The sequence below is a fragment of the Scylla paramamosain genome, chromosome 28 (genome assembly GCF_035594125.1).
Source record: "Scylla paramamosain isolate STU-SP2022 chromosome 28, ASM3559412v1, whole genome shotgun sequence".
NCBI classification, from domain to species: Eukaryota; Metazoa; Arthropoda; class Malacostraca; order Decapoda; family Portunidae; genus Scylla; species Scylla paramamosain.
Window position 1 is genome coordinate 106,527 of NC_087178.1, and position 13,061 is coordinate 119,587.

The following is a 13,061-nucleotide window of genomic DNA, read 5'->3' on the forward strand; positions in this document are numbered from 1 at the left end:
AAAGATGAGAATTACCGTATTCGACGGCTCATAAGACGCACCTTTTCTAAAAAAAAAAAAATCAAAGAAATAACCCTGCGTCCTATGACGCCAAGGTTCAGCATTGAGGCAGTGGTTAGTGGTAAGTCTATGGCAACAAAGGCTCTAAATTCAAACCCGACATCTTCGCACATGTAAACAAAGTGATGATTGGTACTACACCACAAAACAGCTCTTTCTTTCAAGATAACAATATATAATAAGTCATACCGGTAATTCAAATAAAATGACACCAGTCAGGAAGAATTTGCCAGTGACCATGCACCACGCATTGCCTGTACCAAAACACGCGGTCGGTTACGCGCCAAACCCGGTGACACGGGCAAGCTTCACTGCGTTCTTTACAGTGTGATGCCGTTACTCCCTGAGGTAAGACACTTCCATCCAATTAAAATTGCACCTTTTAACATTCTTATGAACAATATTACCCCCGTAGTCTCTCACTGTCACTGCCGACCCCATATGCCAGATACATGTTTATATCTCCCAACAGGATTGGTACGTACGCTACTAGCAAATATTAAAGTTTTTAAAATGCAAGATATTGGGTTCTAATAATGATCTAAAACAGTGGTTCTCAAACTTTTTCATGAGCGACCCTATTTGGAACATTTCATTCCTTCGCGACCCATGATTGGTTCATATGTGATGAAGTTGTAGAATAAACCAATAAGAACGAAAGATTATTATTATTAGTTAGTAAATATAGTAATTAGTATATGAAGCAAGATATTATACACACACACACACACACACACACACAAATGACTGCAAACGGCACAACCTCCCTCGCCTGCGCTCGGTGGAAAATAGACACCGCGCACGAGCCAGCGTTGCTAGATTGTTTTGGCCATATTATCGTACTACACAGGTTGAAATTATTGTACTTCTGGTAAAATTATCGTATAGATGTAATTATTCCAAATATTATGCAAAACTGCCACTTTCCAAATACAACAGAATTTATGTTTATATATATATATATATATATATATATATATAGAGAGAGAGAGAGAGAGAGAGAGAGAGAGAGAGAGAGAGAGAGAGAGAGAGAGAGAGAGAGAGAGAGAGAGAGAGAGAGAGAGAGAGAGAGAGAGAGAGAGAGAGAGGTGTGTGATGAAAAAACAGGTAACAGTAATTCCATGATGCAACATGTCAAATATTTCATCAAAACTCGCTTACTTTGGTCCGCTTCAATTATCCGCGCCCACAGCCACAGTCACACAGCATCCCTACGCCTGCTCACAACACACACACTAACGCATAGCAACTTCGCGGCAGCGTTGCCAGATTGCTTTGGTCATATTATCGTACTACACAGGTTGAAATTATTGTACTTCTGGTAAAATTATCGTACATATGTAATTATTCCAAATATTATGCAAAACTGCCACTTTCCAAATACAGAATTTAGGTTATATATTATATATATATATATTATATATTATATATATATATATATATATAATATATATATATATATATATATATATATAGAGAGAGAGAGAGAGAGAGAGAAGAGAGAGAGAGAGAGAGAGAGAGGAGAGGAGAGAGAGAGAGAGAGAGAGAGAGAGAGGAGAGAGAGAGAGAGAGAGAGAGAGAGAGAGAGAGAGAGAGAGAGAGAGAGAGGTGTGTGTGTGCACACCCCCTAAACACCTCCAGACACATGCTATATACAAACATGCTATACGAGCAGAATAAAGAAGTTAAGAATATTACCAAAAAAATATTGGAACCAACAGGTTGGCACAGGTTGAAACAGGTAGCCAGCCATCATGGCGGCCCTTAGCAGTGGAGAGGACAGCCGCTATTTTGCCTGTTATCCTTCCATCGTAACTAAATGAGGCAATGGCGGATATATCTAGCTAGCGGATATGAAAGCCTAGTCATGTGGTTCCACTTTGTGACGTGTTAGGCTTACAATAAATAAGAGATGAAGCAGATAAAAGCTCATAATAAGGACGCCCTAACCTCTATCTGTTTGTTTACACAGATCTCCCTTCAATATTTAGCTAAATTTTCAGACTCAGATGCGAGGAAACCCTAAATAAATAATAAATAATCTCAAAAACACCTAAATAACGAATAAACTGACAGGAAGTCCGGGGGAGGAGTGTGTTACTGTTACGGTGAGGGCGGTAAGGCTGACAGGAGGAGGCTGCCAACACTACTCACCTTAAGTAGCTGTGTCTCTCTGGTGCTGCTTGATGGAGGAAGAAGCTGCCGGGAATATGCAAACACTGAACACTATCAGGAGAGTGTGTGGCAAGACTGACCAGTGCCCACCAAAGCAATGTAACACCAATCCCTGCCTCCCCAGCGTCACCACCACTACCACCAACGCCCCCTGCCCTCACAGCACTTTTCCTTAGCCCGCGAGTCCAGCGTTGCCAGATTGTTTTGGCCATGTTATCGTACTACACAGGTTGAAATTATTGTACTTCTGGTAAAATTATCGTATATATATATATATATATATATATATATATATATATATATATATATATATATATATATATATATATATATATATATATATATATATATATATATATATATATATATATATATATATATAAGAATGAGTGAGGAGGATAGAGCGAAGTAACATTCTCTTGTATATATATGTACAAACCTTTTCTTGAACAGATAAGGGGAAAGGATATGACTGGGAAGGAGATTTGAAATAAGACGAAAGACAAAGGGTAAGGAAAAGAAGTGGGGAAAGAGGGATGTATATATTGTGAAATAGTGGGAGGACGGGAGTTTGGGAAGGAGAGTACTTGTGGAGGAAGGATGATGGAGGATGAGAGTACGGTGAAAAAAAAAAAAATAGATATAAGCAGGAAGTGTGATAAGTGAGTGAAGCATTATATCATACTTTTTATTTATTTATTTTTTTTTTTTTAGCTATTTTATTAACTATTTGTTCTTGTTTTTCTGTTTTCCTTTTCTCTCGATCTTTCCACGTGGTACTTCGTGCCGCAGATACGGTGCACTTTTATGTATTACTGTGATGTGTAAAGAAGTATCCGCAACCGCATATATGGAGATGAAATAAATCCGCAACCGCAGCTGCATTCATAAATATTGATATTTTAACATTCGCAATCACATTTTAAGGGAAAATGTAATGCATATCTTGTTCCGTCTCCTCTTCCGCGCCCTACGTTACATAATATATATACATATATATATATATATATATATATATATATATATATATATATATATATATATATATATATATATATATATATATATATATATATATATATATTAATATTTGTGTCTACAGAATTTTTACTTATATTTACTGTTTCTTTCTTTTTTTTTTCGCTATTTTGTCCTGAAATCTCGAGTCTGCAATCCGGAAATATTGAGACCGTGTTTACATCTGTTGGCTGGGAGTCGCAGGCTGAGGTGGTAAGGCAGCGAAAAGCCTTTACTAGCAACTAGCAGCCCATACAGCCTTCAACATGCCCACGGGTGAGTCTGTACAGGGATTGTAATGTCCCTAACACTTTTTTTATCTGACGTTTATCCTTTATTGAGACTGAGAGAGTGATATTTCCACGTAATATTAGCCATTATAAAGCCCTTTTTCTTCTGTTTTTATCTGACGTTCATCTTTTGTACTCACTAAGTGTTAGCCAGTATATGGTCTTTTCTTTATGTGAAGTTCATCTTGTGTTCTTTTATTGAGAGAAATTCCCACACATTGTAAAACCGAGGGTGTCAGTAATGTGTGTGTGTGCTAAATGTCTTCCTATTTGCAGGTGGCGAGGAGGTATTCTCCAACCCCTTGGCTCCCCCCGGGGAGGCCCTGATGGATGACAGGTCAGTACACAGATTCTGTTTTGGCCTCATTATCACTACCTCAATATAAACCATAAATATTTGGATAAATTTATATACGTGCACCCGTCTAACTTTTTCAGATGAAACAACATTTTTATGGTGCTTTTTTTGTACTTTGAATGAATCTAGTAACTGTTTCCGCCTCAAATCAAGTTTTTTCTTATATAGCCCCTACACACACACACACACACACACACACATAAACAAGTAGGAATTCATAAGAAAAAACATTAAGCAAACGTAACCCACCCTAAACTAATTAAACCTAACCTACCTTAAATAGAAAATTTCATAGAAATTAATATCTTAGGAATGAACAATTTGCAGCAGTAAAGATTCACAACACTGTGTCGTATGACCCAAGTACTTAACAGAAAACTTTTTTTTCTTTGCCATGAGATGGGTGCACTTGTATAATAGTACCAATATTTATACTGTAGGAAATTGAATAAATAAAAATATTTTCTATTTTTGAGATTCCAGTTTCATTGGACAAGGTTTCCTTTGTTTCTTTGTGTATGCCTCTCGTAGCTTTGGAGTTTTAAGGTTTCAAGTGTGCCATACTCATAGAGTGTAGGCAGTAGCTGCTTGTGTTATATATTCCAGCACCTTAGTGTGTGGAGTAGGCTGGCCAGTATCCTTCTCCTGCCTCTGACCCTGTACACTTTGGGTGTATTATGTTTTGTTTTGAACTGCCATGGCTGAGCATTGTACAACACTCGCCCTTTGCAGGCCGCAGCGACTGACCAATGCAGACTTCCGTAAGCTGCTGATGACGCCTCGTGCCCCGGCTGGCAGCCAGAAGGAAACTGTTGCCTCCACAGGGACCAAGACACCAGGTACTGAGCCACCCACACAACGCCGGGAGAATAAGGATGATGCTCGAGCCGCTGAGAGGAAGAAGAAAAAAAGGTATGTATGGTTGTGCCCTGTGTGATGGGCACAGCTTCTTAGCAAAGGATGAATACTACATGAGATAATTAATCTCAGTGTTTTATTAAAATATGAAGGTCCTTTTTAACCCTTTCTTTCCGGTGCTTAAATTATTTTACCGTTTTGTATGACGGCTAAAAATGGTAAACCTTGAAATTGTCAGAAAATTGTTTGAATACTAATAATTATTTTCTCTTTGTTATTCTGAATACAATGATATACTTTGTAGCTCGATGTGACCTCTCAAAGTTGAGTTTATGCCTTATAAAAGATTCCTCCTCCTCCTGCTGTGTGATCCGTCATCCAGAAACAGCCCGGAGAGTGATGACGCCGCGCGCACGCTCTCTCTCTCTCTCTCTCTCTCTCTCTCTCTCCCTCTCTCTCTCTCTCTCTCTCTCTCTCTCTCTCTCTCTCTCTCTCTCTCTCTCTCTCTCTCTCTCTCTCTCGCTCTCTCTCTCTCTCTCTCTCTCTCTCTCTCTCTCTCTCTCTCTCTCTCTCTCACTCTCTCTCTCTCTCTCTCTCTCTCTCTCTCTCTCTCTCTCTCTCTCTCTCTCTCTCTCTCTCTCTCATCTTGGAGGGGAAATTGTACACTTCCAATGAGAGAGAGAGAGAGAGAGATTTCATCCCTTTTCATATCAAGTTTCAGGCAAATAACATTATCTCTCTCTCTCTCTCTCTCTCTCTCTCTCTCTCTCTCTCTCTCTCTCTGACAAGTTACCTTCTACCATTTTATTATAAAATCGAAGATAATGAAAAATTACCATGAAAGAATGATAGGTATCATCTCTCTGTTCTGATAAAACAGGTGGATCCTGTAAATCATTTTCCGAGTCCTCACTAATGTCTTCGCTTTCTTCATCTTCTAAATATTCACTGTCACTGTCTTCAAACTCAGAATCACTGCTAAATACATATGTTGTGTCCTGCTCCATGGTGAGTTATGATCTGAGATCCTTGGCTCTTATCACTTCACACTTATCATGGTGCTTTTCACCCGGCGGGTCGCTGGGGTTGCCAAGTGTCGCCCGGAGAAAAGGAAAATAGCTTAGTTACTGCTAAATTTCCAGAGCTAGTGACAACACTACATGTGGAAACATGCCAGACACTTCCACTCACACCATCTGACTCGAGAAACCGCGCTTGGACCTCAAAATTGAGGCGCGAAAATTCTTGATTACCGGTATGATCGCCGTCGCTACGGACGCATTTTTGCAATCGTATATATACGATTGCCGGAAGGAAAGGGTTAAGGTTGATGTGGATATGAAGCTCAGCAGTGTTTGTGAAAATATGTCACCCAAGCACTGTATGTTTGCCTAGTCTTTGTGCCTACTAAGCAGTTTATTAATGCACATTTCAAAATATTGTTTCTGCATTGTCATCTGCACCAAGAGTCAATGATGTATGCTTCAAAATACTCTTTATTTTCAGTTACTATGCAAAAATTAAGAAGGAGGAGGAGGAGAAAATGGCTGAGCTTGCTGAGAAGTATCGAGACCGAGCCAAGGAACGTCGGGAAGGCAAGAACCCAGATTACCAAGCTGAGGACCCCTCCCAGGCTGGCATGGGTGGCTACCGGGCTGTGGCTCCTGACCTCAAGTCGTATGTCATTTTGAATGCCTGAATAAATTTTCACTAGTATTATAATCATTGATAATTTGCCATATAACTGACTGTCTTCATCCACTCTTTCATCAATTCAGTTTTGCATCTCTTGCTGTCTTCTACTGCTATTTTCACGCTAATTGCTCTTCTGATCTTGATAATTCCATACCTCCCCTCTTCCCATGGCCTCATTGCACAAGACTTTCTTCTCTCACCCCTATTATGTCCACCTCTCTAATACAAGAGTTAACCATTATTCTCAATCATTCATCCCTTTCTCTGGTAAACTCTGGAACTCCCTGCCTGCTTCTGTATTTCCTTCTTCTTATGACTTGAACTCTTTAAAGAGGGAGGTTTCAAGACACTTATCCTCTGTCATCTGATATTCTTTAAAGAGGGAGGTTTCAAGACACTTATCCTCTGTCATCTGATTTCTTTCAGCTGCTTTATGGGTGTTGGCACTTAAGTAGGCCTTTTTTCCTCTTGCATAAAAAAAAGTGTCATGTGATATAAATTATAATAATTTAGGATGCAATTTGAGTCAGTTCCTTTGTGACATCTTTTTTTTCTGTATTGTATAGGGGCCTTGATGCTGCTGAACGTCGTAAGCAGATGATCCAGGAGTCCAAATTCTTGGGTGGTGACATGGAGCACACTCACTTGGTGAAGGGTCTGGATTATGCCCTGCTGCAGAAGGTGCGCTCAGAGATCCAACTGAAGGAGTCTGAGCTCAAGATAGAGATGGATCGGTCTGCCCCAGACGTCCCCAAGGAGAAGAAGCCACCTCCTCCTCCTCCCCCTCCTACAGTTGCCCCAGTGCCACAGGAAGATGATGAACTTGTGTTCAAGTAAGTTTTATTTGTATGAAGTGAGAGGGTCTTTATTTTCAAGTTGAGGTTGTTTGATTCATTTTTTTATCTGGAAGGTTATCTGGAAGGTTGTGTCAAATTGATAGATGGAGTAATTGAGTTTTGGGGGCCAACACTAAGTTTGCTCTGCTCCAGTCAGAAATTTTAGAGAGAGATCAGAAGTCAGGCATTTTGTGGTTTTGGTGCTTTTTTTTTTTTTTTTTTTTTTCCCTCCAGGTCAGTGTCATATGTTAGGGATAGGCAACCGAGATGAAACACCTTCATACACACACACTCACAAAAACCTACAAGCATATTTTTTCACACTAATTGTCCCTCTCTCTCTCACTTCTTTCTGTTCTATTTTCACTCCACTAATGCTGCACAAGTTATTACTACCATCTAACTCTGCAGGACCAACATGGGGCGGCGCATCTTTGGCAGTATCTTCAATACCAAGCCAGCAGAGTTTAATGACCTTTTCCTGACGGGCCGCATGGCATACGCTATTGATTTGGATGACGATGTAGCAGAGAGTGACATCCCCACAACTGTTATTCGCTCTAAGGCTGACCTCCAGGGGATTGAGGTAACTGTAGGCCTGAATTATCTTTCCTAGGATCTCCTGGAAGGTTCCTCTGTTTTTAGTGACATTTATATTATCATTACTAAGATGGCTATTTTCATAAAAAAACATTTGATTTCACTGTGTAATGTATTTCTTTTCCTTATGTCTTCCTCAGAACATGCAAGCAACCTTCACCACCAATGACATCGTTATCCAAAAGCTGACACAGATTCTGTCTTACCTTCGCACTGGACGAGCCAACAAGAAACAAAAGAAGAAGGACAAGGGGAAGAATGAATCAGTAATTTCACCATTGTCCTCAGTAGTCTGCTTGCCATATTAAACCCAAAAAAGATCTGAGCATCACCCCATCAAATTTGATCAAACCATTTGCAGGCCAACCGAGCAGCAGCTGACGACAGTATCTATGGAGACATCGGGGAGTACGTGCCATCAGTGGGCAAGGCCAGTGAGCGGGAGAAGGAACGTGGAGATAGAGACAGAGACCGGGACAGGGGTAGAGACCGAGACCGAGACCGTGAGCGAGACCGTCGTGACAGAGACAAGGAAAGAGGAGACCGAGAGAGGGACAGGGACAAGGATCGCCGAGACCGTGACAGGGATCGTGATCGAGACCGGGACAGGTGAGTGGTGTGACATTTGCCACATTTTAGCTTTCAGAGATTAGGGGCCGGCATGGTACAGTGGGACCATGCCTGCTTTGGGGCCCGAGGGTTCCTCAGGGCATATGGGTTCGAACCCTGGGCATATGGGTTCAAGGGCAGGAAGAGCATCCTCTCAGGGTAACAGTTCCCAAATGTCATATCTAAAGTCCTTTGTTCGGAGGCACCATCCTAGCCCTGATACACTAAGGAAATCAGATGTAAAACCAAAAATAAAAAAGATGAGAAATTAGCTGTCAAAGATTGGGAATGACATATCTCAAGGAAAACTAAAAGTAGTATTAGATGTCATTAGTTTCTTTTCATAAATATTGAAATGCTCGTAATTATTCCAAATACAATGGTACCTCAGTTTTTAAACTTAATTCGTTCCTGAATGCTGTATGAAAACCGAAACTATTTTCCCCATATGAATCAATGTAAAATAGATTAATACATTCTCAGACACTCGTCCACCATGTATTTGCAGGTAATGACCAACGCTCCCACAGCTAAGATGGCCGCTCCACAGCATCTCTAGCTTAGAATCTTATTTATCCAGAAAGGATGTATTAAATGAACTTAGTGACACAGAACTCATCAAAACATATTGTTTAGACCATGCAGGCATTCTCTTTGTTACTGATCAGTTGAAGGAAGCCTTACAGAGTGACACAGAGAAAAGCAACCCACTCACCACCAAAATGAAGGTGATCATAACACTTAGATATCTTGCTGCTGGGAAAAGCTACTGTGAAAATGCAGTTGTGCAGTAGTGATGGCATTGTGGGTGATAGAGAGAGCCACAGGAAGCTTGGGATTACTCCTGAACACTGAACCTTGTTTGTTTACATCAAGGTTTTTCAGTGGGATCACATTTAACTCATTTCAAAGATTGAATTATTGTCTTACTCTCTATGTCTCTCCTTCAAATATATAACAATGAAGGAAATATTTATAGAAACTATAAATTAGTAATAAATGGCAGCTTTTGCTACGTCTTGTAGTATTTAAAAACAATTAACTCTGTTTGAGAACCAAATTTTTGTTCGAAAACCGAGTTGTTCGGAAAGGGAGACATTCGGTAGCCTAGATTCCCCTGTATTGATAACAAACGAATGTAACACTTTGTCTTGTCAACTCAACAGGCATGACCGTGACAGAGAGCATGACAGGGAGAGGAAACCCCGTTCATACTTCAGTCGCTCTGCCCATGAGGAGGTGAAGAATGAGATGCGTGCAGCTGAGGAGAGGCTGCAGGCACAGTGGCCCACTGCCAATGACATCAAGGTAGACAAGCAGGTTTCTCAGCTTACCCAGCCAGCAACACAGATACCCCAACAGCAGCAGCAGCAGCAGCCTCAACAGCCGCCGCAAATGGCAACCCAGCATGCCCAGCAGAACCCGAAGCCGTGAGTCAAGGACCAGTGGTTGATATCCTTTGGTTTTCATCTCACCATTGTTAGCATTATAAGCAGCACCCGTAAATCTTTCCACAAAAGCCAAAGCATATGACAATAGAGTATAGAGGAAACCTAAGTTATAGAATTAATAGGTAATTCTGAAAGTTGAATCTTTCTTCTACAGAGTCAACAGTCTCCTGGCAGGGAATGACTACTACACAGAATGCTACCCAGGCATGGCAGAGATGCAGGATGCTATTGATGATTCAGACGATGAGGCTGACTACACCAAGATGGACATGGTAAGTTGCTTGCTGGGATTGTCAAAGAAGAGTTTGGTTTAGATAAGACATGAAATCTCCCATGCCATGCCCAGTCTCTTTGAAGATGCTCTTGGACTAAGTAAAGCATCAGATAGAGAAGTAATCACGTGGTGCATTTCCATCCGTAATATAGAAATGACTCCACGTGTTCCTTCCTCTCTGCTCAGGGCAACAAAAAGGGTCCTGTGGGTCGCTGGGACTTTGACACCCAGGAGGAGTACAGTGACTACATGAACCAGCGGGAGGCCATGCCCAAGGCTGCCTTCCAGTACGGTGTGAAGATGGCTGATGGCAGGAAGACTCGCCGCATTGGGGGGAACAAAGAGAAGGACCGCAATGCTGAGCTCAACAGAGAATGGCAGCAAATTCAGCAGATCCTGAAGCGCCGCAAGGACACTGATGGTGGTGGAGGAGGACCGTGAGTGTTGATCTGGACTGTTGTTTCTTCTATAAATGAGTTTAGATATTCAATCAGGCCTGTATTCTTAAATGTTCCTACATATTAGCTTGACAACTTCTCACTGGATCTAGAGGAAGTTATTGGAGTTTTCAAGGGAATGTGCATGATTTTAGTAACAGTTCAACAAGTATTCTGTATTCTCAGTTGTAAAATCACCCATGAGAACCTGACTGATCATCTCTGTGAACTGTGAAAACTATCCTGATGAATGAAAAGGGCATTTTAGAATACAGAGCAGAGTAATACAACTGTCTTGTGACTGATTATAGCTTTCATGGGTGGCCATATAAAAGTATTCAGAAAATTAAGTGGGCTTATCAGTTGACCAAACAAAGCATGCTTGGCCATACCCGATCATGATGGGACTTGAGAATTATTGTTCTTGTCATAGGGACAGAAACTTGAAGAAACAGGTACAATGAAATATGAGTGCCATGATATTCAAACATTCCTCAGTACTTTAAACAAAGTAGTATGCAACCCCTTACTCTTTCCCACCACTGTACAATAAATGCTGCATCATGAATTAAAGAATAAATAAATAAATAAAAACTTCTAGTGAACATCTAATATGAATGTATACTATTACCACATTAAAATTAATGTAAAATATATTTGTTTATTCTTTTCAGGGAGAAGGCAGCAAGATATGACTACTGATGTGATTAAGATTGTGTGGGGAAAAAAAATATTGTGTAAAATTGTGAATAAAGCATTGTTTCTTGAGGTGGGGAGTACAAACTTTATTCAACAAAGTATTGTCATAAGATAAAGCAAAGAAATTATTTAAAGATCTATGTAGAGTTCTGTGTATTAATCAGATGAGTGATGATAGAACACTGAAATGATAATTTTGTGTATATTTTTTTATCAATTAATTAATTAATTATTATTATTTTATTTATTTATTTTTTTAGGGGGCGGGGATTGTAAAAAAAAAAAAAAAAAACGAATATGCACCCTGTATCAATAGTGTTGGTAGTACATATTTAAGTTAGAAATTTCAAACGGTAGTCCTGTCAAGTAATTAACAGGCAGGTTGGCTCTGTACAACATAAGCGTTGGACAATGTACTATGCGCTTATTAACTTTAGTACATTTGTGCTATGTTTGATCCAGTGAATCTAGTATATTTTATTGATTTTTTATTATTTTTATTATTACCTTTAAGGAGACAAGCGAAGGCAAAAATAAATATATACTATAAACTACTGATTTTATTGTGTATTTATTTATTTATATTATTTTATTTTTTATTTTATTTTATTTTATTTTTTTTTTTAGGGAAATAGACCAAAATAAAAATAAGTATCTAGAAATCCCACTAACGTACATATGTATGTATATACATGCACTAGTTTTGGATGTAATAGTAATATTAAATTCAAACCAAAAGAGCGCGAGTCAGCAACGGACTATGTGCCCGCCCGTCTGTCAGATAGGGTGTTGCTACGTAAATTCTTGGCCGTCATTTTACAACTTACAGGAAGGCAAGTGTAGCACATCATATCTTTGTTTATTTGCTTAAGTCATAGTATCTCAACCCTGATATGATAAAATTTAATATTTAGAAGAGTCGAGTTTTAAATAATTTTCATATTTACACTCCATGCAAGAAGATAAGGTATATTGACAGTTTTCTAATCATTCTTATCAGATTTTAACCTTTTCAAATTTGGTAACAGTTTGGCAGCAGTTACTTCTTACAGGGGACGCTTAAGTAATCATTTTGAAAGGCAGAACTGGAAGCAAAAGGGAACGATCGGGTTATAGTACGAGAAAATAATGGTTGCAAGAAGCCATCAGGCCTACACGGGGCGGTCCCTGCAGAAAACTTTTATTTCCACATATACACGTCCGTAAATGTAACTAATTTTCTAAAGCTCCCTAATAGCTCTGCACCAACAACATGATTACTGAGCCAGTCTTTCTGTACATGACAGTTTACTTCGTTTCGTGGAATCATGCAGGGATTAGACAAGAGGTGTTAATGTCCACGGTAATTAAAAAATTGTCTTCACAAAACATGTTAGGACAGTATTCTTGATTTACATCCAGCATTGCCTGTCCCCTACACGCTACACCCCCGCACTCCCTGCTCGCGGCAACACCACATGCATTTACTTATTGGTGAGGGGACTGGGAGAAAAAAGTGCGTGCGTGGCGAGCATTGATCGGCGGGCCGCGAGATGACCACACACACACAAACACTCTCTCTCTCTCTCTCTCTATCTCTCTCTCTCTCTGAGGAGGAGGATCTTTCGTGGTTTGCAGTTAAAAGGAAACATGTGGTTGCAAGTTCCGTTGACTTGAGCTCTGTATGAGGTGGTATGAGTATGTGTTTGAGGAATGAGGTAGC

At 39.9% G+C, this 13,061-nt stretch overlaps 1 protein-coding gene and 1 long non-coding RNA gene across 2 annotated transcripts in view; one reads left to right on the forward strand and one right to left on the reverse strand.

Annotated features, from left to right (window-relative positions):
* The window catches only part of LOC135114636 (uncharacterized), a 39,233-nt gene extending 36,817 nt beyond the window's left edge, over positions 1-2,416 (reverse strand). The window contains exon 1 of the long non-coding RNA XR_010275604.1: positions 2,215-2,416. This is a non-coding gene — a long non-coding RNA (uncharacterized LOC135114636). The remainder of the gene's footprint in view (positions 1-2,214) is intronic.
* A 975-nt stretch (positions 2,417-3,391) lies between these two features.
* On the forward strand, positions 3,392-11,917 carry LOC135114638 (protein Red-like). The gene is made up of 12 exons (XM_064030434.1): positions 3,392-3,528; positions 3,819-3,879; positions 4,633-4,812; positions 6,265-6,435; positions 7,020-7,286; positions 7,701-7,875; positions 8,030-8,155; positions 8,251-8,498; positions 9,665-9,928; positions 10,104-10,221; positions 10,410-10,660; positions 11,335-11,917. The coding sequence occupies exons 1-12, from the start codon at positions 3,519-3,521 to the stop codon at positions 11,360-11,362; spliced, it is 1,899 nt and encodes a 632-aa protein (XP_063886504.1). The 5' UTR covers positions 3,392-3,518; the 3' UTR covers positions 11,363-11,917.
* The last annotated feature ends 1,144 nt before the right edge of the window (positions 11,918-13,061 follow it).

Excerpts from the sequence above, each read along its gene's own strand:
- LOC135114638 (XM_064030434.1), top strand. Across the intron at positions 9,929-10,103 it reads GCCCAGCAGAACCCGAAGCC|AGTCAACAGTCTCCTGGCAG; the intron begins GTGAGTCAAGGA and ends TTTCTTCTACAG. Across the intron at positions 10,222-10,409 it reads ACTACACCAAGATGGACATG|GGCAACAAAAAGGGTCCTGT; the intron begins GTAAGTTGCTTG and ends CTCTCTGCTCAG.